Source organism: Manacus candei, unplaced genomic scaffold, assembly GCF_025592945.1.
Source record: "Manacus candei isolate 608988 ecotype Guabito, Panama unplaced genomic scaffold, ASM2559294v1 h1tg000043l, whole genome shotgun sequence".
Classification (NCBI taxonomy): domain Eukaryota; kingdom Metazoa; phylum Chordata; class Aves; order Passeriformes; family Pipridae; genus Manacus; species Manacus candei.
In genome coordinates this window covers 1,122,509-1,148,854 of record NW_026138091.1, presented here as the reverse complement: position 1 = coordinate 1,148,854, position 26,346 = coordinate 1,122,509, and the positions used below count along the sequence as shown (strand labels likewise).

The window sequence follows — 26,346 nt, the reverse complement described above, 5'->3', positions numbered from 1 at the left end:
GTGCTCACTTTTTCAGCCTGATTTTTGGATTGCAGCCTCCACTTGGCAGCATGTGCCTCAGTGAGGCGGGGCAGTTCTGCCCCCAAACCAGCTCAGGACTGGGGGACTTCAAGATACTTACTAACAGTCCAGTGCAGTACATCATTATGTACCCAGCTGCTGTTGTCTTCTGCTAAAACATCACACAAGGTCTGCTCTTTAACCTTGGGTTGTTTGGGGTGTTCTGTATTCTGTGCTTCTGCTTCTCTCTTCATTCTCCTGCCTGTTGTTATTCTGCAGTCCATATGTATTCCCCCTTCCCTCCTCCCAAGTTCGCTTGAGGACAGTCTTTTGAATCTCTCTAAGCCTCTATGTATTATCTTCTGGTATTTTCAGTGCCACCAATTTAATAAATAAAAATTTCTTTTTTTTTTTAACTCTATATCATCAAAAGGCATTACCTAAATTCTAACTCAGCAGTCTGCTGGAATTTGCTGCCTGAGGTATTGCCAGTTTGCTTTGATTTCAGTCTGGATTCCTATACTGGAGAGTCTGCCTATATCAGCAGCCCAAATTAATACCTCCCCACCATTTGATATAAATGCCTCCTTCATCTTAGTTGCTATTGTATTATTTCTGTTTTTATACAAGCATTACATTACAATATGCTTTTTTTATTTCTTTATTCATTATCTAAGATTGCAGGTGTCCTTCTCCAGTATGTTAAAGTTTTAAAATGTCATGCTGTCTCTCCCCCCTCCTAACTACATTCAAGCTTCGTGAGCAGTCAGTTTCTTCCTGTTTGGTGCAAATAAATGCAAGGGAACAAGGTTTACTGCTTTGATGCATGTAGTTTCAGTGTAATCACACGAGGTGCTTGGTTGAGTTGCTTTGCTTTTCCAAGAGTTTTCTGTGTTTACCCACAGCCAAAACTCAAGGTGCAGTTTCCTGTGGGTGCAACCCCATTTGTTGCGCCTTATAAAACTATTTGTATTGCCTGTGTGTAGCTGTGCTGAAATGAACCCTTTGGATACAAGAGACAGATCAGCTGCCCTTGCTCTGGCAGTAAACGTAATCATAAGCTCATAAGCACTAATTTGTGCTGTTTTTAAATAAGAGTTTTGGCTTCCTTTTTTTTTCCCCAATTTTCTGCTACTTTCCCCATCTGGCACTATAACATTTGTTATGTTCCAGTTGGAAGCACTGTGGGTGGAATTTCAAACTTGAGAGCTGGCTGAATAGCCCTTAGGCCACTGTGAATGTTTCTGTTTCCACTGTCAGCTCTACGTGTTCAGCAACCTCAGTTTGGGATTTCTGAGTGAGGGAATCATCAGCTGTCTGTCTGTTTTATAGTACCTCCTTCTTCCCAAAGCTCCCTGGTTCTCTGAATTCAGCATTTCAATAGCAACTTGACAGTCATCTAACTGTACACCAGTGCAGAGTTGTTACTTTGAGACTACTTTGCCACACTCTCCATTTAACTCTTTCCATTATAGGCATTCCCCGTCATAAAAGGATTCCTAAACTCCATTATTCCTATGAGAATATGTCTAATGTTATTGAATGTGAAATCACAAATATTTTCCTTTATAAATTACCCAGTCTTACAGCATCTTCTTTTGAAGATGCTGATGGAAATAAATAATCCAAAGTCATCTAACTTGTTACACTATGACATATAATATGAGCATAAAAGGGCCTGATGGGAGTGTGCTTTATGTGTGTGCACTGCATCTGGAGCAGTCCATCCATGGGGCACAGACAGGCATTAGCAAGTGTGGTATGAGTCTTTTTAAGCTAAGCTGTTCACAGCTATCATGGCCATTCGGACAGCCCATTTGGACTGCTTGCAGTTTATCGACTCCATTCATGGCCAGTACCCTACTGGGTGGTGTTGGGAGAATCTCCCAGGCACACCACTCAATCCTCAGCCCCGTAGTGAAAGTGATTTTAAAATGTGTTTTGCTGGAGTCAGGACTGGCATAGATTCTGCACAGAAACCTACAGCAAATACTTCTTGCTACCTACCTCTCCCTTGTATTGATCAAATACTGGCTCCATCTAAAGACTTGGCCCATAGCATAAAGTAATCTGCAGCCTGGTGGGGTTATGGAAACTATGATGAGAGTAGCTAAATACCAACATTAGCTGAGAATTAGACATTATGTAGCAAGTAAGCTTTAAAAAAAAATAATCACAACAGTCCTGTTTTTAAGGAAATCTGTTAAGAAAAAAACCTCACAAACCATACATTTTATGCCACAAGAATTGTTTCTAATGAGAGTGTTTTCCAATATTTCCCTTGAGACATCAGCTGCTCCATAAAAATAATGTCCCAACTTTAATTTGCTCATTTGTGGAGGAAGGTAGAAGGCCTAAGAGCTAGTGTCAATGAATATAAACTACAACTTCTATGCAGGCTAGAAGGTACCATAGCACCTGTACTACTTCTTAGTCATTGTACCATATATTGTTTCTTCCCCAGATTGTTTCTTTCCCCCTCTGGCTTTTCTTCCTGTTCGAAGCTTTCCATTCATCTGAAAAATACTAGTTCAGACAATCCAGGCACAATATAACTCTAAACTCATTATTTCAGAGACTTTAATTAACCCCTCTCATCCAAGCATGAATAAAAAAAAAAAAAAAAGTCAGGGGAAATTATCCATGGCCTGGATGCCACAGGCATCGTGTGAATCATCCCTCTCTCTCAGGAGGAAGGGTTTATATGCCCACAGAGGAAGCATGTCCCATGATTCCTGGGAAAAATCAGCAAATCTATGGGAACTCCCAGGAAACTGCTTCCTGTTTTGCTTTGCTCTTAGAGGCCTGCTGCTTTCCATAGCACAGCTCTGGCATATGCTGCTGTTACAAAGGCAGAAGCATGCAGATATTGCTGATGCTGTCAGCCTTCATCCCGGGCACAGTCTCTATAGAAAATTAAATCTTTTGCTGTATTAAATGGCTGTTCTCCCTGCTGCTCACCAAGAAGGCTTTATCTGAAGCCTATTTGTACCAAATAGGAATAGGTGAAGGGTGCAGTATTGAATCCAGCCCTGCTCCAGCTCTGGTCTAAGGCCTTGGCTTGGTCTTTCCTCAGCTGATTATGGCTCTTTAGCATGGAACTAATGATCCATCCTGCAAGTCACGTCTGTCCTAACTGCATTTTCACAGCTATTTGTAAAGCTGCATTTCCAAACCTGATTTTCTTTACTTCTTGGATCAATTTCCAAGCTCTTTGGGAATTCATTCTGCTTCCTGGAATGGAAACTCTACTGTCCACTGACACCTTTGCTCTAAATGTCAGTGATGTGTGCTTTGGCATGGGTTGGGCCTAAATTTTCTTCTGACGGAGGAAAAAAACCATGCTAATGAGCACCCAGTTATCTCGAACATTTTGAAGACAAAAATACAGCTGGAGGCAATTCTGGCATCATATTTCTTCTCTGTTTCTACATTTTAGTTGAGAACATCTCATTACAGTGTTTTGTCATATGAAACTATTCAGCTGTATCTATGACTAGTTTGTTCTGGCTCAGTTTTTTTTCCTGGTAATCATGTTGGGCTTACTCAAAGCTTGTAGAGGGTTTTCTATGATCCCACTGCACAGAGCTGCATGGCATTTTTTTCTTTAAACCATTAAGCTCCACACACACACAGTCTCGGGACTGTATTTGCACACCAAATCAATTCCAGTGTTATTCCTATATCATTTTTCAAAATTATCAACTTCTAGGTGCTTTCTTTTCATATTTTGATTAGATTATAGAAGCCTTAAAATTATTTAAAAAAAGATGGACACTGTCCTTCTGTTTGCATTCAGAATAAACCGTTGTATTAAAACCATCCCAAACCAAGTATGTTGCTGGTGCTTTTTTGCTGAAGATCCATATAAATGGAAATTTTTGTGCTGAATTCTCTCCTACCTATGTAAAAAATGATTTTTCATTGATTACTGATCCCTATACCAAATTTTTTGTCTTAAAACCCACTGAGAATCAATTATTCTTAAGTTCCACCTTTTCCTCACATATTGTCATTTGCCACAATTTTCTTTTCTTGAGTTGTAGTATTTTTTTCTCACCGTAAAGTTTGCTTTTGTAAAATCTCTAACAGTGAAGTCCATCTCATTTACACTGTGTCTGCAATTAGTCATTATTATAAGAGGGTTTCAACTGTGTGTATATATATATATATGCCCCATGGTCCAAATGACTCCAGAAGTCTTGATACAACATACCATTTCAATTACCTTTTAAATAATGTATTGGCATCTGATTACAAATTTCAGGAAAACAAAATGTGTCAACTGGTTCCCCAGTGCTTTAATAGCTGTTCAGCTAGCCTCCATTGAGACATTACTGTAAAGTCTACAATGCACAATTAGTTACGAATTTTACATCTTTTTAGCATTCATGGGTAGACCGTTAATGAGGGAATAAATAGCACAATTTTATTTAATCCCACACACTCGTTAAAGTGAATTATTAAGCAAAAGACACACAGCTATTCTGTCCCCTTTGGCACAGGGACATCTGGATGCAACATCCTTTCTTTCAGATAGATGGGTGAGGTCCAACCACAGATACTTGTGGATGTAATGTGGTTCTAAATCCCTGTTTACTTGAAAAGAATAAAACTGTTTGAAAAACCAGTGATGTTCTCTCATGGAGAGAAATTAGTATTTTGGGGTACAATTTATTTGAGTAAAGATAGATATTTACTCTGGAATAAGATAACAATCCAGAGTACATAAAGAGATGCTTATTTATTTTCATTGGCATCAGATGTAGACATTTCTACGTGGTCAGAAGAGTTCTGCCCTTTATGCCCAGGCTAGGCACTTAACAGACAATTTTTCATTGCAGGGCTGTACTATCAGTTCTGTCATCCTTACTAGTCTCAGTTATTCAGTGACACTATTTACATATTAAAGTATCACTCAGCATGAGTAATGGCGTCAGCACAGAGGTTATGTTGCAGGTAGAGAGGAGAGATGTTTCCATTTGCACTAAACCTCATCTCACAAAAATCACTGTAGACTGACACTTCCCAAAGGTTCTGCTTTCTTTTGATTAGCATCCCTTCTTCCAATAATTGACTCCAAGCAGTTCTGCTTCTGTTATTTGGTGGAAGAGAATTATTCAGAGATTTATTCATGTAGTCACAAGAAAGTCTGTGCTTAGGTATTAGGTTTTCTGTATGGAGTGCAAGCACATAGATTACTGGGGAGTTGAGGGAGTTAATGCCATGGAATATGGGAGACTGTAATTGAAGATAATGCAGTGGTAGAGGGGCTTACATGTGGAACACAGAGAATGAGGAGAGGGGAGAATTAGCCAAGACTAGGACACTTCAAAAAAATGGGACGTGGATATACAGTCTGAGGATAAACTCAACCAAAATCTCTAATAGCCCATCTATTTACTTGAGCTGGACACCCTGTTATGATTTTAAAAGTTTGTGATGAGTAAACTTATTTAATACTTTCTTCTGAAACAAGAAAAGAAGAAACATGGTTTCAGTTAAGTGACATCCAATTCTTATTTGGATTAGCATGACAATTTTACACTCAGATGAAAAAATATTAGAATATTTTATCATATGCCCCCCTTCTGTGCTCCATTTGGTACCTCTGCCACTTACAGTTCTGCACTACGGTGGTACCATTTGAGTCTTTCCTACTAAACAACTGGCATTTGACTGAGCCTAACTCAAAATCCCCAGAGTGACAAACAGAAGAAACTGATCAGGACATGAAAAAGAAACCACAGAAACCTATCTTCTGGGTCTTGTCCCATGGCCATGAGTTCTCTGGGGTCAGGTTTTGCTCTAATACCAGCATGAAGACAGAAACTGTAGAAAGTCAATAGAAGCATATCATTTAAAGTAAACATACACGTAGATGTACAAGCACTCACATATACTGATTTCTAGGTTAAGAATATTTTTCTCCAAAATATGGATTTTTTTATCAAGATAGGAATATTTCTGCATCACTTTATATATCATTATTGTACAGTTCCTAATGGACATATGAATAATCATCAAATCTGTGTATATTGTCTGTGCACAGGCACAGATCAGTAAAGGATTGGCTTATATTGCCAATATTTATTTTAATAGAATTATTCCATTCTAATCCCCTTCATAATAATGTCTTACTGTAGTGTTTAGCCTTCCAGCTCATTCTAGTTACTTAAATTATATTTTGACAGCATCTTATCTCATTTTCATATCTTAACATTCTACCACTTACTCCTTGACTACTGAACTTTCTTAATATGTATTACCTACACCTAAACCATCATTTTCATGTTAACACAATTTTGCATTCTGCATGGAGCCTCAGCAAAAGTAATAAGTTTTTCTCAAGTATCAAGTAATGTTGAAGGAGTCCAGATTTGCCCGTTTTTCGATCTTCAAAACCGTGTGTGTAGTGATGTTGAACTCAGTATTAAAAAAAAGTAGACCTCTGTTGGCTTTTTGCTAGCATTTTACTCTTCACATGATACTCCTTAATTCATTGTGCAGCCATACGGAACCCTTACAATCCCCTGTCTTGCCTCAAGCATAAACCTACCCAGATTTAATTTCTGTTTGAACTTGAGTCTTTTGAGGGGGAAGGAGTCTTAACCCTCTGTTACAGAGAGTTCACCACAGACACTGAGAAGCTATTCCAGCTGTTTCAATCTTACTGCTAAAATATATGCCTATTTCTAAGTTAGAATTTGTCTAGTTTCTTTTCACAGCCATTGGATCTTATTTTACCTTTGTCTGCTACCTTCACTGAAGAGTCCAGTACCAAAATTATGCTCCTTTCAGAGGATGAAGTCATTCCAGTAACTTAACTATCCCAAACATCTGGGTCTTCCATGGAAAGGCATATTTTGACTGTAGAAGAGTGCAATTACTCTTCTAAACATTAATTTCATTGCACAAAATTTCAGAGTCACAAAGCATGGTTTGCTCATAGTATAAGTACAGTGTTCATTTGTCCTTCTTCTGTAGCCCTAGCCTTTTCTCAGGAGGGAAAGGAGAAGCCCTCTCCTTTGATAGTTTGCATTCAGGCTCTTTATGCTGCAGGTGACTTCTAGCTGGCAGGCACTTAACACAGCCTTTACCATCTCACTTGAGGGAAGGCTTGCCTTGATCTGCAGCGCAGTTCAGCTGTCTAAAGCCAAAGAGATACCTACCCAAATTTTTCTGACAGTACCATACAAGTTCTTAAAAAGGATGAGCTTGAGATGTTTCAAATGGTGCTTTGTAGTACTCCTAAACAGAAAAATAACTGAGTTCAGTGAAGGTACTGCTAATTAACACCACCGTGACAGTTTTGCTTGCACAAAAAATACCTGACTAGGTACCAAATGAATTCTGTTACTTCGCCACCAGAAGTCGTTCAAAATAACAATAGGAATTCAATAGCGAGTGGCAAACCACATTTGTAAATTATACTGATACCATGGTCTCCACCTTACTCTGGCTGCATGCAGCACTAAGGTAGAGAGCTGGTATTTAAGGGGCAGAGACCCTTCCTGCACAGCAGTCTGGCCATGCCCAGACCCATGGACCCTGTGCTGTGTCACAGCTCACCACCGGGAGGTCACAGGATGGGAAAACCATGGTGCAGCACCTGCCCAAGGAACAATGGGAATAGCTGCCAGGAGGTTGCAGAGCATCCAGACACCCCAGCCCTGTACCCATTGTATGTGCATTTGGCAGCACTCACCAGTCTTGGGAAAACCACCCCACAACCCATTGCTAAGAAATGCTTGCAGTACATAAATAATGTTAAAGTAAAAACATTTCCACGATGGTTAATGAGGTATGGAACAAAGTTAGATGGAATTTACCTCTCCTTTGCCATGTTAAGGAGATAATGCAATAAATATTTTGTACCTTTTTCTGTCAGGAATGTATCACAATCATACAGGACTTTTTCTGTAGTAGAAATGAAGACTTTGTTTAAATACAAGCTGTAAGGGTTTTCTTTTTTTTTAATCTACTTTTACTTGTGTGCGATTAAAATTTGTAGAAAAGACACAGAACTATCCTTCTTAGCTCTACTTCTTCTCTTGAATGCTTAGATCCCTATGTGAAGATCCATCTGATGCAGAACGGTAAGAGGCTGAAGAAGAAAAAGACTACAATTAAAAAGAACACTCTGAATCCCTACTACAATGAGTCTTTCAGCTTTGAAGTACCCTTCGAGCAAATTCAGGTAATGTCAAACAGTGTTTTGTCTTCCCTCTCCATTCCATTTCTCAGCCCTTATAAATATTTAGCAGGAATCTTGTTAATTATCATGTGTGCATGCCTTCATTAGCACCTAGGTGCCAGTCCTGTGCTGAGTGTGACTGCTTCAAGAGGGAAATGATAAAATGCAAAGTACTTATGAAGTTTTGATTCATTAGTGAGAAATGGATAACTGACATTTTCTGTCAACAGAAATGGATTTTGGAAAAAAAAATCCACAGGGAGATAGTGAAGGAATGTGCCAGCAAAACGGTATAGGGATAAAAGAAAAGGCATATATAGCATTTTTTCCCCAAATTATTGGAAATAATAAATTGGCATCATCTGTTAAATCGTGTTCCTTACTCATTTATTGGCCCTGTTCTTTGAAAGCACTGCAGTAAAAAGTAAAAAACCTAATTCATCCACAACTTTTTTTTCAGTCATTCACTACACTAGGACAACTTTTTCAGTGATTCCTACATCCCTTGGAAAAAGGCATTTGAGAATCTCAGGGGTCAGTACTGCTCTCTTGGCACTTCAGGAGAGCTCCAGCAGTTGTCCAGAGCCTAGACTTAAGGGTCTCGGAAATCAGCACAGTGAGCTGGAAGTCACCTACATTAGCCATGGGAAATACCAGGACAAGGCATTGTGTAAATCTTTTCAGGGACTGTGACCTGCCTTTCGGCTACTGGGAGGCAAGTAATCTCTCAGAAGGGAGGTTTAACTTCTTTTGATGTTAACTGATCTTTTATCACAAGAGAGAAGCTCTTCTTAACCATCTCAGGAGGCATGTGAGAAAAGAACTTCATGGTGGCTTGCCACCCACCCATGGAGCCCCAGAACCATGGAAATGTTAAGCAATACAACAGCTTTTCTGGGTGGAGCTGAGTGGGGAAAATGTCCTTTCAGGGGTCTCCTAGTTTGAATGACCATAATTAAAATAGTCTGGTAATACATCCTTTTGTGGCTTGTAAGAGAGGGTTTGGTATGAGTCAGGTGCCAAAAGTTTAAATGGGTTTAAATGGCTTGGACAAAATTGGGAGCCCCCTCTGGATTAGATGAGAGCATGGTATGGGTTTTCACACTCTGTATCTTGCATTTTGATAGTAACTGTACTGGAGAGAAGCCCGGGAGCCAAGACCTATATTTCAAGTAAAACTGTGTGCTTGCATTTTATTGACTTGGTACTGACAAACATAATAAAATTAGACAAGGTGAGGCAGTAGGAACAGTGACTTGGATGCATGACTAGTCCGTTTACAGTTTCTTCATGCCCTTCAGCATATACAGGTGTCTATGGCCTCTAGGAATCAAAAGGTGAGAAACCCAGTGGGGCCTAATTTCCCTTGATTTTAATGAAAGCTGGTCTATGTCCTTGTGAAAGACCTCATAACAAGCATCAGAGACCCAGAGGTAAAAAAAAGAGGAATCAAATCAAGTCTCTTTAGCAATTTAGGCAACGAATATTTTGATTTCTAAATAGGGACAGGATTGAGGAACTGGAATGGGCACCTCCAAATAACCAGATAAGAGCTTTGGCATGGTTAGAGGCATTCTGTAGGTACTTGACCATTTTGCCTTCTAATCCTAAGTCATTTTTGTAAGGTGGATATAGGTCCTTTAAAAAGTATTGTGGTTTAGATGTTTAAATTTTTGTCTTTTTTTATATATAATTTTATTAGAACTACTTTATAGCTCCTACTTGAGTATATAGCCCCAATTTTAAATCTGCAATTATAGACTTTGGTCATATGCCAATGTATTTTGGAGTTAGTTAAAAAAGACTGTATTTAGAAGTTATTTCATTATGGATACTGAAGTGATTTCATCATTAGAAAAACACTTTTTAAATTATATTTAGACTTAATATGGTAAGGATTACTGGGACTTTCAGGAAATTCAAATAAAAGTCATTAAGCAAACTTATACAAATTTCTTGATTGTTGGAGAACAAAGGGAAGGGAGGTTATGAAGAGAAAGCAGCTCAGTAGCAGTACATATATATAATTTTAAATGAGCCAAACATTAACATTTTCAACAATATAATAGTGACTATGGATTCTGGCTCTTAAGGGAAAGAAAGTGATGTCTTTAAGGGTAATGATGTCTTTAAGGGTAATGGGAGAACACTACTGGGAAGTCAAATCCTGTTGCTACAGGCAGATCAGGCATGTGTTTTGCCACAGCAAAACAGACTGCCTCTGTAGGCAGCAATGTCTCCAGGCCCTTTCAGTCCAAAGGGCTTAATCACACTGGGAAACTGCTAATCCAAGTGTTTATTAGGAGAGGTGGTGCTTTTCTGAGGTTACCAGCGCCTTTTGGGTTTTGCAGTACAGCTGCTCCTTTAATATATGGTACAAAGGCAAAGAGATGCTCACATTTCTCTGTAGGTTTAGGCCAGACACCACGAGGTGAGAATCATCTCGGAGTTAATCATCTGAGCTAGCTGTTCTTACATTTTTACAGAGCAAGGAAAAGGGGCTTTCATTTACAGTGCTCATTTTTGTCTTACAATTAACACTAAAAAATCCAACAGTAACTAGCCCTCAAGCCTCTAGGCACAGCAGGCAAGCATTTTTTTGTACTGTAAATAAATAGTCTCATGCTTACTTTTTATATCTGTGATTGTACCATGCATCTAAAACATAAGTGTTCATTTGGGGAGGTACCATTAAAAGAGCGTGTATTGCAAACAGCAACACTGAAACATAATTTTGGAATCTAGAAATACATGCTTCAGGATATTGCCTTTTATCCTGAGTGCTCTGGGGAGAGAGAGTCTTGAGTTTGATGTACATTTTTGTCACCAGCAACTATATAAATACTTTAGTGCCTGTTGGACTCATCTCTTTCTCTGGCTCAGTGATTTGTACAATCCTGTAAGGGAATGGACTTTGTAATATAAACCTCATGAGCCTGCTCTTGCTACTTTTAAAAGATAATCCTTTTACAAGCACTGAAATTAATCATTCTAGTAAGAAGTCCAGATTGTAGATATATTTAAAGCCTTAAGTTTAAAAAACTGATTCTTGAGAATAAAAGATTTTTCTAGAAGAAATGTTTTTCAGGGCTTTTCTTGCTCTTATTCAGGAAGCTCACACAGGAAGCTCCTGATAAGAAATCAGGAAAAGAACTGTATGTTCATCTTTAAAAATAAAGCTCTGTAAGGAGAAGTGTTCACAATTTAGTAAAATCAGCCCAAGGCTATGAACATAGGTGCTGTTGGGGAAGAACACCACTCCACTGAAGGAATAGCTGTATATGCTCTTTTGACAAATATTAAAGACCTGAAGGAGAGGAATGTTTGCATTTGCACACAAATGCATACCCAAAGCTTGGCTTGAACATCTCCCATTGTGCCCCAGTCTAAATGAATGGAAAATTGTCTGTGAGCTGTGACAGATGGGCTCGCACAAACTTTGTGGGACTAGTTTAACTCTCTTTGCCAGAGGTCACCATTCCTGCAGAAGTAACACTCCCAACATCAGCTCAGTCATAGGCACTGTCACTGTGTCAGAGCCCCAAGACAGTGGAGTTTTTACATCTTTTCCAACTTTCATGAGCATGCAGCCTGTTTTCTAGACTTCTTTATAAATACACAGAATATACATGGTATACACACATACTTACACGTGTGCACATGCACACACACACAAAGGGGGGTGTGTGCGTGCGTGTGTGTCTATGTGTTTAGTAAGCATAAGGGCTGTCTTCTGAATTTATCTGCAAATACCTGACTAGCATGCTGGATGGATGGGTAAGAGTTGTTTAGAAGCAGAAAGGCAACTAACAAAATGGAGCACAACATTGCAAACATTAATTTGGGGTAGAGCCATTTCTGAGCTTTAGCTGTTAACTTATTTACTTCTCTGTAAGTATTATATTAAACAATAATGATGTGTTAAATTGCACAACTTTTGAATTACCTTACCTGTAAGTTGTTAATCTGTTAAAGGAAAAACAATCAACCCCAACGTCCATATGAAGGGGGTGAATTACAAGTTAACAGGGAGGTTGTAAAGTTAATTTGATTTGAAAGGCTTACAAAGACAAAAGTTTGAATTTGCTTCTCACTAGGGGAATCTGCTCAGGCTGTCACACACCCCCTTCATGGCTTCTCCACTGCAGTTGTCTCTTCCCACATTCATGCCCGCCCACCTTCCCTTTAAGGTCATGCTCACTGCTCTTTCTCTGTCTCATTGTAGAAAGTGCAAATTGTTGTGACTGTTTTGGACTATGACAAGATTGGCAAGAACGATGCCATCGGAAAAGTCTTTGTGGGCTACAACAGCACTGGAGCGGAGCTGCGGCATTGGTCAGACATGTTGGCCAACCCCCGGCGGCCCATCGCACAGTGGCACACCTTACAGCCCGAGGAGGAGGTAGATGCCATGCTGGCAGTCAAGAAGTAAATTAAATTAAATTAAATTATGAAGAAGAAAAAGAAGAAGAAGCCTTTCTGCATTTGCCCACATAGTGCTCTTTAGCCAGTATCTGTAAATACCTCAGTAATATGGGTCCTTTAATTTCAGCCATGTGTTCCTGACACAGATCAGTTGTACTTTTAAATTCCCATTTTAATTTGCACAAATTTAAAAGTAGAGAGCCTTTTAAAGGCGCTTCATTTCACCACTGTCCCCCGATCTACTCTTCTTTTAAGCAATATGATGTGTAGATAGAGCATGACAGAAATTATTTATTGTATGACACAGTTGTATATATACACCAGTATGCTGAGAATTTATTTCTAGTTTGTGTATTTGTATGTTGTAAGCGTTTCCTAATCTGTGTATATCTAGATGTTTTTAATAAGATGTCCTATTTTAAATTATGTAAATTGACTGAGATATAGGAGAGCTGATAATATATTATAGGGTAACTATTGTATCGTCTGCATTCCAGAAAAAAAAAAATCCAACTTGTAAGGCACTAGTAGTGTTACACTGACATCTTAAAGGACAACTTAAATCTGAGCTTTCAACTGGACCATCCTAATAACACACTTCACATCCACAGTGAATCTTGGAGGGGCAAATCCAACTGGGTAGACATCTTTCACAGGCAACTTAGCATGATCTGAGCAGTTCCGTGGCTGACCTCAAGGAGATGTAGCCAGAAGCCAGGATACAATTTTTTTGTATATATTCCAAAGCAAACACAGACTGCAATGGCTTTAGATAGAAAGTTGAGGAAGCAGTTCCATCGGAGGCAACAATTTCATCTAACATATAAAGACAATTGCAGAGGTTGTGCAGGGAGGGGGAGGAGGGAGATGCAGCAGTAGCAAAATTCTGCCATGAAAAGAAGAGTAGCTCTCCATTATCACCTTTATACAAAATTTGCATACTGTGAATTCCATCCACGATTTCACATTATAATGAGTTTGCACATTAGAATTTGTAACAAAATATTTTATTATACTAACTCAGATTAGAAGGAATGCAGAATATTTTTTAGACACAGCCGTGTGAGTTTATTATACAAAATAGTTTCATGGTAAACAGACAGTATTGTAATCCCATCAGAAGATGACAAAATTTAGCCATAGTTCTAAATGCACTTCAAAGTAAGCCAAAAGAGAACAGCTAGTGACCTTTTATATACTATTTATACTTAAGTTTTAATTTGTCCTTTAAAAAAAAAGTGAAAACAAAGAACAAGTTCTAGAAAACTGAAGTAACCTCTTCTGTATACTAGATGCTCGTTTCAGGAGGAGTTTTTAAATGTTTTAAATGTTATTATGTAGTAAATGGCACTATTATGAAGCTATTAGTCATTCCATAAGAGTCTTGAAAGACTGCTCTGTGTATCACTGTGACTGCCGTGTGTGCTTAGAAATGTAGTTTTCTCAGTGGATAGCAATCAATTTATTCCGTAGTGATATTGTAATAATACTGCCATTCCCTTCTACTGCACTGCCGAAGGAACGCGTAGCACAAGCAGTTCTAGTTATTATGGACCAATTTAGAACTGGAGAGCTATGCGGGGGACAAGGATGCTATAGTGAATGGGTTGACCACGCAGCATTTTGTCAAGCCCTGTGCAATACTCTACATTTCAACTGCCCTCAACCCCTGCTGTTTTATGTAGACAGTCATCTTATAGCTACCCAGCATGTCATCTCTGCTCGTACCATCTCATCAAGTCATTTAGGACATCACTTCTATCTCATGTACCGTCCTTTGAGGCCCCTCGCTTATCTTTCCAAGCTGTGAATATATTTATAATTCTTTGAAGAGTTCATTATTTTCAGCAATGCAAACTACCCCAGAAATGTGGAAATGCTATTGCTTTTGGAGGGAGGCAGGAGGATTAACCATTAATGTTCTTATCAATCTGCTGCATCTAACAGAAACTACTGAAATAACAAAGATGAATGTAATCAGAGAACTGTGCACTGAAAACTAAATTCACAGCCTCCCTCAAGGCTCTGCTTCTGGGAGAGGTGTGACAGCCTGAGGGGTCAGTGCAGCGATGGCCAAGCACCACTGTTTTTCAGTACTTTGAGGGTAAAAGCAGCAACAGCAAAGATGTGGGAAGAGAATAAAAGCCTGGATCTCTCCCCACCTCCAAAAGTGAGAATAGCAAGATGCATTTTCTTTCTTTTTTTACATGAAACACAGAAAAAACACAAGCGAGACATTTTCTGATAGAAACAGGCACATACATGCAAAGCATCAAGCTGGAATATTTTAAAATCTTATCCTTAAGGACCAAACCCCACCAAAGAGAAGAAGTAGACAGTCAGCTTTCCAGCCTGCGAGCTTCATGGTCTCCAGCTTTCAGTTGTTCATTCAGGATAGCTGCAAGTTCAACATGCCAGGACTGACTCATTGTGTTAAGGTATTCTTAATGCTTTCTCTTCCTACACTGCCAGACTGAACGTCACCCTAGAACTGGTTTGTAAGGTACAATGATTCTCAGAGACTGAACCTGCCATGTGACCAAGATGACATTTTCATCCTCAAAGAAGCCACATGTACCTTTCTGACAAAGCTGTGTGAAGTATTAGAATCTGATGCTGTAGAAAGATCCTAGTTGCCTTTGTGTATATTTACTGCCTGCTTGAGTGTTTCTCTGTGTGGGTTTTCTCTGTATCTTGTAGAAATGTTTGGGGTGTTTTATCCTGCCATATCGCTCGTGGCCCGCGAGCTGACAACTTTAGCCGTATTTTACCTTCATTTTTGATGAGGTGGTTTATATTTTGTTTCACTTTGTGTAGTGACTTCCCACAGTAGAGTTTTCCAATTGTCGTTAAAATAACATACATATTACACAGATATTCAATAAAAATGTTTTATTTCCTGTTGATGTTCTGGCATTTCTCTTTTGATCTAAAACTTTGAAGACATTTCACTCCAGGACTTTCACATAATATCATACACTTTGAAGTATTGCAAGTGAAATAGCACAGCACTTTTTGAGGGGCTGTGAAAAGCTGCTTTCATCAGTAAGATGGTCACAGCCAGCAGCACTCCAGTAGATGAATTCTTCACCTCTATTGCAGATGAAGGACTATTACCTTGTTTACCCAAGAGCCTGATTATTTGCCTCCAAACCCAGTACTCTCTATCCAAACGTGGACTAGTTTCTATACCACAACAAAAACTGCCTAGTTACCTACACATCACTTTTCTTCCAGACAGTTGTGTTAGAGCCGTGGTTGAAGTTTTCATTTGGAGAGAGATGGTATATTTTAACCTACATCCAAGCACTACTTCTAAGCTGACCATAAAATCAAGCCTCTTACAGACTAAAGATCATTAAATAAAACCTTTAACTGGGGAGGAGGGGCAGTGGGGAGAAGGTATTGGAGGAAGTGAATAGAGAGGGACTTCCTACAACAGCATGTAGTGATAGGACAAGGGGGCATTGTATTTACACTGAAGGAGGGTAGGTTTAGATTAGATATTAGGAAGAAATTCTTTACTGTGAGGGTGGTGAGGCACTGGAACAGGTTGCCCAGAGAAGTCGTGGATGCCTCATCCCTGAAAGTGTTCAAGGCCAGGTTGGATGGGCTCTGGGCAACCTGATCTAGTGGAAGATGTCTCTGCCCACAGTGGGCCTGGTGATGTGAAGAGCAGTTACTCCTCCAAAATCATGAATGCCTGATGTTCTGTGGCTTTACAGAACTGCTAGGGGTTGATTGTAAGACCCCAGGTTTGAGCTACAAGCTCATCGAAGAGGTTTTACTTTTAAAATGCACAAGGCTCCAAAAGTCCACTCACCAGATCTAGTAAAAGAGCCTTCAGTACCTTTAATACCATGAAAGAGTACACAGGAGAAGACACTGCACACGTTTCTCAGGAGGTCAAATAAGACACTTTTATGGCAAACTTTGGAAAATAAGAGAACTTGGCAAAAGTTTAAAGGGCAACATTCAACCAAAATAAAGCATTCCACAAAGTATTGACTTAGCACATGCTAACACATACAACTTGGCAAAATCCAACCCATCCAGCTTTAAGTTACTCAGAATATTAAGAGAGGAGATTAGGAGAAGAAGTAAAGAGAGAGAGAGAAAAGGAGATAATTATAGCTACCATCCCAGATCCAGCATAGATCCAGCTACCAGGAGTCCAGGAGATGGCAGAGCCACAGAATGGCCACACGGTGCTGTTTTTATCTGCTCCGGCCCCCTGTGGCCACTGCCCCCCCAGGTGGTACCTCGGTGTTCCAGCTGATCTGGGGCTGGGTTGGGGCTCCAAGGGGTGGGGTGTGGGCAGTGCTCCCAGTGTCCAGTGACTGATGGCTGTGCCAGGGCTGCCTAAGGAGGCTCCAAGGGGATGGAGTAGGGCAGGGCACCACCTCACCTTCGTGAAATTTGACCTGTCCCTTCCCCCCCCACCACGCACTTGAGTTGGTCCAAGCCAATAATTAATATAAGAATCCAGGGTCTCACCGTGATGCCTGCTTGCTCTGCAGGAGCTGAGGTAACACTCCTGTGGTGCACAGTAATTCCCCATAGATACAGGCAGGTACCATATTATGGAGGTATGAGATGCTTCTGCTCCCTTCTTCACCATCTAAGCTGTTGCATGATCAGACCAAGCACACACTTCCATAAGAGGAGCAATTTGCTTAAGAGCAGACACAAATCTATCAAAGACAATCAATAAAAATACATTGAGACAGGTTCTGTATGCACCAACATTTTTTGCAGATCTTGAGAATACCAAAGAGACACCTTTGTCAATCAAAAACAGTTCTTTCAACAGAGTAATCAGTTGAAGTCAGTCATTACAACTAATGTAAGGAAAAATGCTAAAAATGCTGCATATAATAGCTGTTGCTAAGTGGGGAAAGCAGCAAAAATTACCAATTTTATTCAGCTCATTTAACCCCTAATCAGTTGTCAAAAAAAACATTCTTCCCAACTGTCAGACTGTTACCCAAGCAAAGTATCTGTCTCTCCATCACTTTTCACATCATGAGTCAATGAAAGTTAATTGCCTGTTAGTTATGCAAAGCAAGAATTAAAACATTATATTTTTTGATTACTCTAACAGTCAGTTCCCTTATTTATTTATTTACGCTTTAACATTTTCACTCCAGGCTGCCAGTTCAGTTTGTTGTACGCATACTGACTTGTTTTCAGAACATAAACCCACCAAATTCATGTCCAGCCCCTAGTTTCAGTGTCAGCTCAAGTGCTGCTGTTCATCCAGGCATTAAAGCATGGAAAAGGATTTTTCTTGACATACCACAAAAGGTTTTATGCAGCCTTCATGACATTTACCTTATACGTATTAAATCTTTATATTCAATACAGAGAATACTTTTAATACTGCATCAAAAAGTAGTTCCAAAAGCATGTGACAAACTGGTACAGAGAACACTTTATGTGGTACTTTGTGACTGATACCTCCAGTAACATTTTAAGACAAAAAGGCCACACAACGAGATCTACATTAAGATTATGCTGTATTCAAAATAAAAAAGAAAGTTCTACAAAGCAGGGGATGATACAGATGTCCTTAATGGAGCCTATAGAGGCCAAATAGCTTGGGGAAGTGAAGACAGTTCTTCAAGGCTTCTGGGCTAAAAGTGGAGGGTACAGCTAGTACAGTATTTTTGGTCTATGCATGCACTGTGTGATAACATGCTGAGATTTTGAACAGCCATTTAGACAAAAAAATCCCCAACCATACCAAACAAAGAGTTTCATCTTCTGACAGAATCAATCTCATCAGTTTGACAGCTCACATTTAATTTCAGTCAACCATTTCATATCTTCGTACTCTGTCTTATTACTTACAACAAGGAGAGCACACTGTGGGCGATAATGCACTGATGTTATACACCAAATGGAGCTGACATCAGTTTTCCTCATAAACAAAAGACCAATGCACAAAAGTGGCAAAATATTCTCTGCTCCACTAATCAAGATTATCCCACAGTCCTGCACAGACCTAATTTTGCTTGCATTCTCCCTGAGCCCAGGGACAGTTCTTTTATCTATTGTGTTCACAAACACGTACCTTAGCCTAGAAGATTTCTCCTAAGAAGGATCAGTGCCCACTGGCATCAAGAAATTGTTCCAAAACCCTAACATGGATCTGTCATTGAAGAGCTTAGGTTATATTTATCTCCTCCCTTGGACCATTCATCACAAGGATGAGGATTCCTGGCTGAACATCCTGACTGAAAGCCTGACAGGTTGGAACCCAAAATGGAATGCTGAAGTCAATTATTTTGCGCTTAGTCAGAAACATTCTCATCCACTTGTCCTGGTGAAAGACAGACTGAAGCTCAGTAACTTGCATCCTGCTCAAGATGGTTTTTTCCTTCATGAAACTGGCAATATTATTAAACCTTTTTTTTTAAGATAAGTCTGTGACATTCAGACATATATTTTCTTCTTTCAAATACAAGGTTGTTTCTATTGTTTAACTCAGTTTTAAGAATTTTAAAGCCAACTCACCAAAGAAAGTAAGTGGCTGAATTGTTTAATTGGCTTTAACTCCCGGCTTTATCAAACCTCAGTTTCACTCACTCCTCTCCAGTCAATACACCATGATCTGACACTGATTAATAGAAAAAAGCTCTGATGGAAGCCTATCAAGGAAATTTAGTAATCAGAGTGACTTAAAGAACCCTTTTCATAGATTAAATGAAGATTAAATGGTCAAATTTCAACACAGTGTATTATTAAGGGTGAGGTGCTAAAGATGTTCATTGTTGCAGATGAACATTTATTAATGATCTAGAAAACAGATGAATGAGGTGACAAAATTTACCTGTGCCATAAAATTGTTTTAGTTGGAACAGATCTAAATTATGAGGCCATCTTTAATTTCATAAATTGAGAATCCAGTACCCAGATAGGCACTTCAATTCAAATGATACCAAATATTGTGAAGAGATCTGTGAACAGCAGTACAAAAAATGTCATCTCAAATGAGAAGACAAGGTAAGAGAGCTAGTCAAGTCGCTATGGGAAATGAAGGCAGAACCTCTTTTTTGTACAAGAATTGCTTACAGAAAAATAGATTTGTCTTCTCAGTAGTCTCTAAGGACATAATGAAAGCTTATGATGAACTGGTAGTACACAAAGGATGTTCAAATTACAATCCTTATATATATATATATATATATATATATATATCCTTCATATATGTTATTTAGAATATGTTTATTTGTAGACACACTTCACACATCCAGTCTCAGTGCAGCACATGTACAGATGCCAGGATGTTTCCTGACTTCAGTATGGGCATTTGTCCATTACAGTTCCTGCTGCCACTGAGGCATAACACCTTCCATGCAAATGTCTCAAAGTACTTTTCAAAGATGAAACTAAACCTTGGAAAATACATATTGGAAAAGTTGAAAAATACTGCCCCATTAAGAGTTGTCATGTGGTCTAGTATAGAGTAAAAAGCTTCCATAGCAGCTGAATCAGGTAAGTCTTTGTAGTTGAAACACAGGGTATATAAAAAGGATTTAAGGGAGTCCTTAGCAGGAAGTTCTGAAAAGTAAATCTAAGAAAAGCCAATCTTGAGGGAAACAAAGACATTTATGGAGACTATATAAATGAACAGTAACAAGAAAAATGTAGGGTAAAGTAAATATGTATCTCAGCTATACAGACTTCTACTATACTACAGAAAAAGTATGCACCTAGAGATTTGTACCAGAGCAAAGATGAGTCCTACCTTGTGTTTGAGCCTTCCAAGTCTCCAGAATAAAAATCTGAGAAGGTTCAGGTAATTATTGTTGCTTTGCTGCATGCTTCCAAAAAGAGTCTTTTTCCCAACACAAAGAATCACTTCTCCCACTCCAACCCAGTGATGAGGAGAACTGGTTAATGCTCTTGTTCCTTGGATTTAACACAAATAGCTGCCTGAAAGGTTTGAGCACCATGACCATAATTAAATCTGCAGTAATTAGTAATGCAACAACAGCAAGCAAGAAAAGCAAGCAAACTTCAACTGACATTTTTTGAAGAACAGATAACAGAGAGGAACAAAGTGGCAAAAATGCATGAAGAAAAAGAAGTTGCTTGCAGACCAGAGGACCAAATCTCTATCTCTTGCCATATAGCCCCAGCTCATGGTCATTACCTGTTTTTGTCTTTCCCCATGTCACTGTTCTGTCAATAGAGCCTAAAGGTCTCTTCTGATCCCATATTTGCTATTGTTCATATTTACTGTGTTCCCTAATACAGCTAAGTACAAGCTGTTCCCTTGTTGATTCTTCTCATGCTTCCCTTGCTCCACTTCTGCCTAGCCAACTTTGTAAAGTTTTATTCAACCACTCTACAACAATTGGTGCCTAATAATCTCTTAGGAACACGGGTTCAGGGAAAAACACCAAGTTGCAGAAGCCTTTGCAAGCAGTTAATACTTGTTTCAGAACATAAACTACGAAGATGCTACAGTGTTTAATCAGTTCCCACAGCATAATACCACTCTGTACATGTTCCTTGTAAAGTATACTTCTTTCATGATCTTATTCTATAACTTATTAGCAAGGATGAGTCACACCAGCACTTGAAAGAAGTGTAGTAGCACGTTTAATGGAGAAGAAATGTGATGGACTAGGAAAACCAAGGGCTATTTTTTCCCCCCTTCATCAGAAATTCTAAATCAGTTCCCACCATGATTTTCATCATCTCAAGTGTCTTCATCAAACCTCCTGTCACGTCTTCCCTGAGAGAGAGAATACTCTCCCTGCCCAGCACCATAATGCAAGCCCACTGCATTATGGCAGCTGAACAATCAATATGGACTGCACATGAGCCTCACCAGTCTCCTCCCAGCCTTTTTTGAGGTTGGCAGCACAAATACTTCTCTAATCACATGCTAAGAGGATTGTCTCTGCTCTTGACCTGACTTAGGCTGGTTTGACTTACATTCTCTTTTTAAGGCATCTCATGAGGAGCAAACTTGGTCAGGCCACTATCCTGTACCCACTCTCACCTATCTTAAAGAAAAATTTACATGATGCAGAGTAGACAGCAAACATTAAACAATGTCAATACAGGTGACATGGAAGTGAGTTTCATGGAAGTGAATCTAGGTTTTAAAATGCATTGAAAAGATCAATAGTTAAAAGCACTATTGAGAAAGTCCTTCATTTTCCTGCCAGCCAGGCTAAGGGTTTTATAGCATCTTCACTCTTTTGTATGTGTGTGCATTCATTATCTCCCAGGTGACAGCTCTATAAATCCTCTCGGACTCTTGATATGTTCAAGGATAGATGAGGAGCTTCTTCACGACAAAATATTTCACATCCCCACACGATTACAGAGCATGTTGCTTGACTAGCGGCTGTTAAACACAAGTATGCACTGGCACTGTATTCCTCAGCATCTCAAATAGGGCAGGTCTCCACATGCAAGTAGTAACACACTATTCCTTGATGAGTATATTACATGGCATATATACCACATTCCTACTTCATTTACACTCACGTTGTTGCTATGTTCGCTTTTCCTACGGTTTGTAGCACACAGACTTCTGGTCCACAATTTGGGCATCTGGGCACTACTGCATTGCAAATACCAGCTATTTAAATTCCAAAGCCACAGCAAAGGGCTTCAAGATCCATAGCTTTTAACATTGCAAATCTGAAATTACCATTGATGTAATTTGATAAACAATCATATTATCATCAACCAAATCATCTTACTCAAAAGTGTCTGGATTTGCATATCCTTAGAGATTGCTGTACTCTTCCTTAATTTTTTTTTTTAAAAAGAAAAGATTAATGTCATTTCCTGATCATCTCATTAACAATATGTTTCCCATATAGAACAGCCACTTACTGTGACGTGTTTTGTAGAACTAGATAATTTTTAAAATCCTGTAAGAATTATATCCTTTTCATCTGAAGTATTTGGAACATAATGAAAACATTTGATCCTGTTAATTATCTAAAACAGTTATCCATAGAGTGAATTTGGTCTTATTAGCAGAAACACAGTCTCTTCCTTGTCGTGCAATATGATTCAACACGTCTGGTAACACAGCCACAGGCTACTCATCAAGGGGGGGGGGGGGGGAAATCCCTGCACTGGAAATTACTGATCTGGATAATACCATGAAATAACTGATTCCTAACACATGGCTCCCAGAAAGTGCCTGGAGAATACTGTCCAGACTTAGCTCAAGGTGTAATATCAGAAACCAAGGACTTTGTAAGGAGCAGTGAGCTATCTTCTCAGTTTGCAGATACAGGCAAGAAGATTTCCCATGTTTAAAAAGTCCAGTGCTTAGCAAAGACATAAGGTCAGGTCTTCCTCTTCACCAGAAGTGCAGAACGAAACCAGGAAGGTCCTGATGAGGAGCAGCTGACTTCAGCTGGTGCAGAACTGGATTTTGCACCAGCCCCCTTTGCATCCCATTCCTCCCTACTTGGACTAAAAGGCATACCAGAGAGTGAGATCAGAAGTTTACTGGTAAACGTAACAGCAAGAAGCCAGGGTATTTGTAGTGTAGAGATGTCCAGCATCCTTCTCTCTACATTGAAGAGATACAGATTTGACAGATGGTCTGGTAGGAGGATGAGGAACTGGTTGGATGGTTGCATCCAGAGGGTAGTGGTCAACTGGCTCCAGCAGGAGATCAGTGACGAATGGTGTCTCTCAGGGTTCCATACTGGGACAAGTACTGGTTAATATCAGACAGACAGTGGGATTTAGTGCACCTTCAGCAAGTGTTCAGATGACAACACGCTGAGCAATGCACTTGACACAACCAAGGGATGGGATGCTATCCAGAGGGATCTGGACAAGCTTGAAGAGTGGGCCCATGGGCACCTCATGAGGTTCAACAAGGCCAAGTAAAAGGTCCTGCACCTGGATTGGGGTAACCAACTCCAAGTATTAATACAGGCTGAGGGATGACAGCAGCGCTGCTGAGAAGGTGGATACTGGTGGATACTGGTGGATGAGAGGCTGGACATGAGCTGGCAAGGTGTGCTCACAGCCCAGAAAGCCAAACACATCCTGGGCTGCATTGCAAGCAGCATGGCCAGCAGGTCAAGGGAGAGGATTCTGCTCCTCCACTTTACTGTTGTGAGAGACCCCCCCTTGCAGTACTGCATCCAGCTCTGAGGTCCTCAGCACAGAAAGGACATCAACCTGTTGGAGTGAGTCTAGGGGATGGCCATGAAGATGATTAGAGGGATGCAGCACCTCTTCTATGAGGAAAGGCTGAGAAAATTGGGATTGTTCTGCCTGGAAAAGAGAACACTACAGGGTGACCTAGTTGCAACTTTTCAACATTTAAGGGGGTTGTAAGAAAGATGAGGACAGACTTCTTAGCAGGGCCTGTTGCGATAGGACAGGGCAGTGGTTTTACACTTAAAGAAGGCAGATTCAGACTAGACATAAGGAAGAAATTTTTTACTATGAGGGTGGTGAAAAACTGGAACTGGTTGTTCAGGGAGATGGTAGATATCCCATCCCTGTGAACATTCAGGGTCAGGTTGGATGGAGCTCTAAGCAACTTGATCTAGTTGAAGATGTTCCTGGTCATTGTGGGGCAGTTAGGTTAGATGACTTTTAAAGCTCTCTTCCAACCCAATCTATTCTAGGATTCTGTGATTAGTCCCATCGGTCTCATGATCACACCACCCACCATCTTTCACCCCCCAAGCTTCTTCCCTTCAAATCAATGAGCATCAGTTCATACCAAGATAGCCAACCCATCTTCTGTCTTATTTCTGCCAATAAAAAGTGGGGGAAACACTGCCTTTGCCTGTGCCCCACATTTGGATGTGCCCATATTGTCTCTTTTGCTTTACAGTCCGTGGCTGCATTTCCCAAACCTTCTCTGATTCCAGTCACAGCTGCAGCTGGGTTTTGGTCAGGTTTACCATCCTGGTTAATTGAAGTTCTTGTGTGCCTGGGAGATAATTACGTACTTGATGGCCTGACTGGCAGAATGCTACATTGTGATGATCAGGTTTTACTTCTGACTGGCTTTTTTTCAAGGAATCTTATGTATTTTACTTTGCATGTCTGCTCCCTCTGATCCCATGTATGCAATCAGGAAACTAAAATCTTTCACTCTTTGAAAAGTTGAGGAAGAGAGTTTTGTAGATACTATGTAACGGAGTTGTATATTAACAATGCCATTAATTCCCTAATTAGGAACTCATTTTCAATTTGCTGTATAAACCTTGCCCATCACATCTAAAGCGTTATTTCAGTAATGAGTTGGTAAGCATTATTACACTTCTTCTGTAGGCAGAAACCAAATGCCATTTATCTGACCTCAGGTCATCAGGGCCACACAAGGCTGCAGCAGTGATTAGAGTTTTGGTCCTGACACAGCTCAAACCTCAGGAATATCTGGACACTCTCACTCAGCTGTAAAGCATCACTGAGGAGTTCTCAGAGATTTCACACGGCTGCTTGCACAGTATCTTGAGGGTAGTTACAGTAGAAACTAGTCACCACTACTCAGTGTTGCAGTACGTGCCACTACACCTTTCTACCTGCAAATGAAATGAAAGTTTTGAAAATTAACCATTGTTTTCCACAAGAAACACATCCTACCACTCCCCAGTAAGGTTTGTGCCAAAGCAAAGAAAGAGTATGCCATGTGCAAGCTGTACAGGCACTTCATTGCTCACTCAAGATGGATTAAGATGAAAAGCCTTTATGATTTCTGGATCTAGAGCACTACAAACCTAGACTGATGAATTATCTCTCCTTCACTTTCAGCTGTCATGCTTCAACTTTTTTTCACTGCACAATATTATTTCCTGATGCTTAAATTGTTTTTCCACATTCCCTTCTCTTAGTGCAGCTGTAGCTCCACTTTGTGGAAGATGAGGAAAGCAGAGAACAACCCAGTTGTGTTAACTGCAGAATGGTGCAGACTTTTTGAACCTAGCAGGTGTATAAAACACGTGGGTGTTCAGGATCAGCCAATAACAATTAGTGAGGACTAATAGCATTTCTCATTCAGTTCAAAAGTCACTCAAATCAACATCTTACTGTATTACTTCCTCCTACCTAATAGTAAACATACAAAAAACAACTGTAAAATACAGCATGCAAAAAACTGAAGGGAAATGTATTTCCTGTATATCTACATACGCAGCCATGGAAACTACCTGACCACGGATTCATTTTTCCTAAAGAAGGTGGAAAATTTTTCAACCTGTTCATGATGATGTTAAGTATTTTGAGAGAAATTAATGTACTACAACTCTCAGGAAATTCTCCAGTCCTACAGTTCACTTTGGAGCTGAACTGACATGGCTTTGAGTGTCCAGAAGCTACAGTTATGAATGTTTCAAAGGTACTAAATAATTATTAAAAATATTTCAATTACATTTACAAATTCTTTTTTAAATTTGTTTTTCATACAATGGAAGGGGGCTGGATTTCCGACAGGGCTACCTACTGACTGCACAGAACTAAAATGATTTTCAAGGAAGGCGATTTGGAACGGAATTTCTTTAGAAAATGCTGGTACTTCTGGATGCTGCAAAATGAAGATCACTTTGTAATGAAGATGGGGATTTGGCTTAAGACATCTGACTATAGATATCCACATATCTGCAAATGTAGCTGCTGCTTAATTCCAAGTAGAATTTTGGTCAATGAAACGACAATTCCATGCACAAGGTGTGTGCATTAGGGAGCAGCACCACTCTCTAAATGAG

The 26,346-nt window shown here is 39.7% G+C and overlaps 2 protein-coding genes across 4 annotated transcripts in view; one reads left to right on the top strand and one right to left on the bottom strand.

Moving 5' to 3' along the window:
* Positions 1-15,528, top strand: part of SYT1 (synaptotagmin 1) — a 351,145-nt gene extending 335,617 nt beyond the window's left edge. For all 3 annotated transcript variants that reach the window (XM_051795723.1, XM_051795724.1, XM_051795722.1), the window contains 2 exons: positions 8,067-8,200; positions 12,423-15,528. In XM_051795723.1, coding sequence (XP_051651683.1) covers positions 8,067-8,200; positions 12,423-12,629 — 341 coding nt within the window. In that variant the 3' untranslated portion in view covers positions 12,630-15,528. The remainder of the gene's footprint in view (positions 1-8,066; positions 8,201-12,422) is intronic.
* Positions 15,529-22,698: 7,170 nt separating this feature from the next.
* The window catches only part of PAWR (pro-apoptotic WT1 regulator), a 97,420-nt gene continuing 93,772 nt past the window's right edge, over positions 22,699-26,346 (bottom strand). The window contains exon 8 of the transcript XR_007905922.1: positions 22,699-25,167. The gene's annotated coding sequence lies outside the window, so the exon portion shown is untranslated. The remainder of the gene's footprint in view (positions 25,168-26,346) is intronic.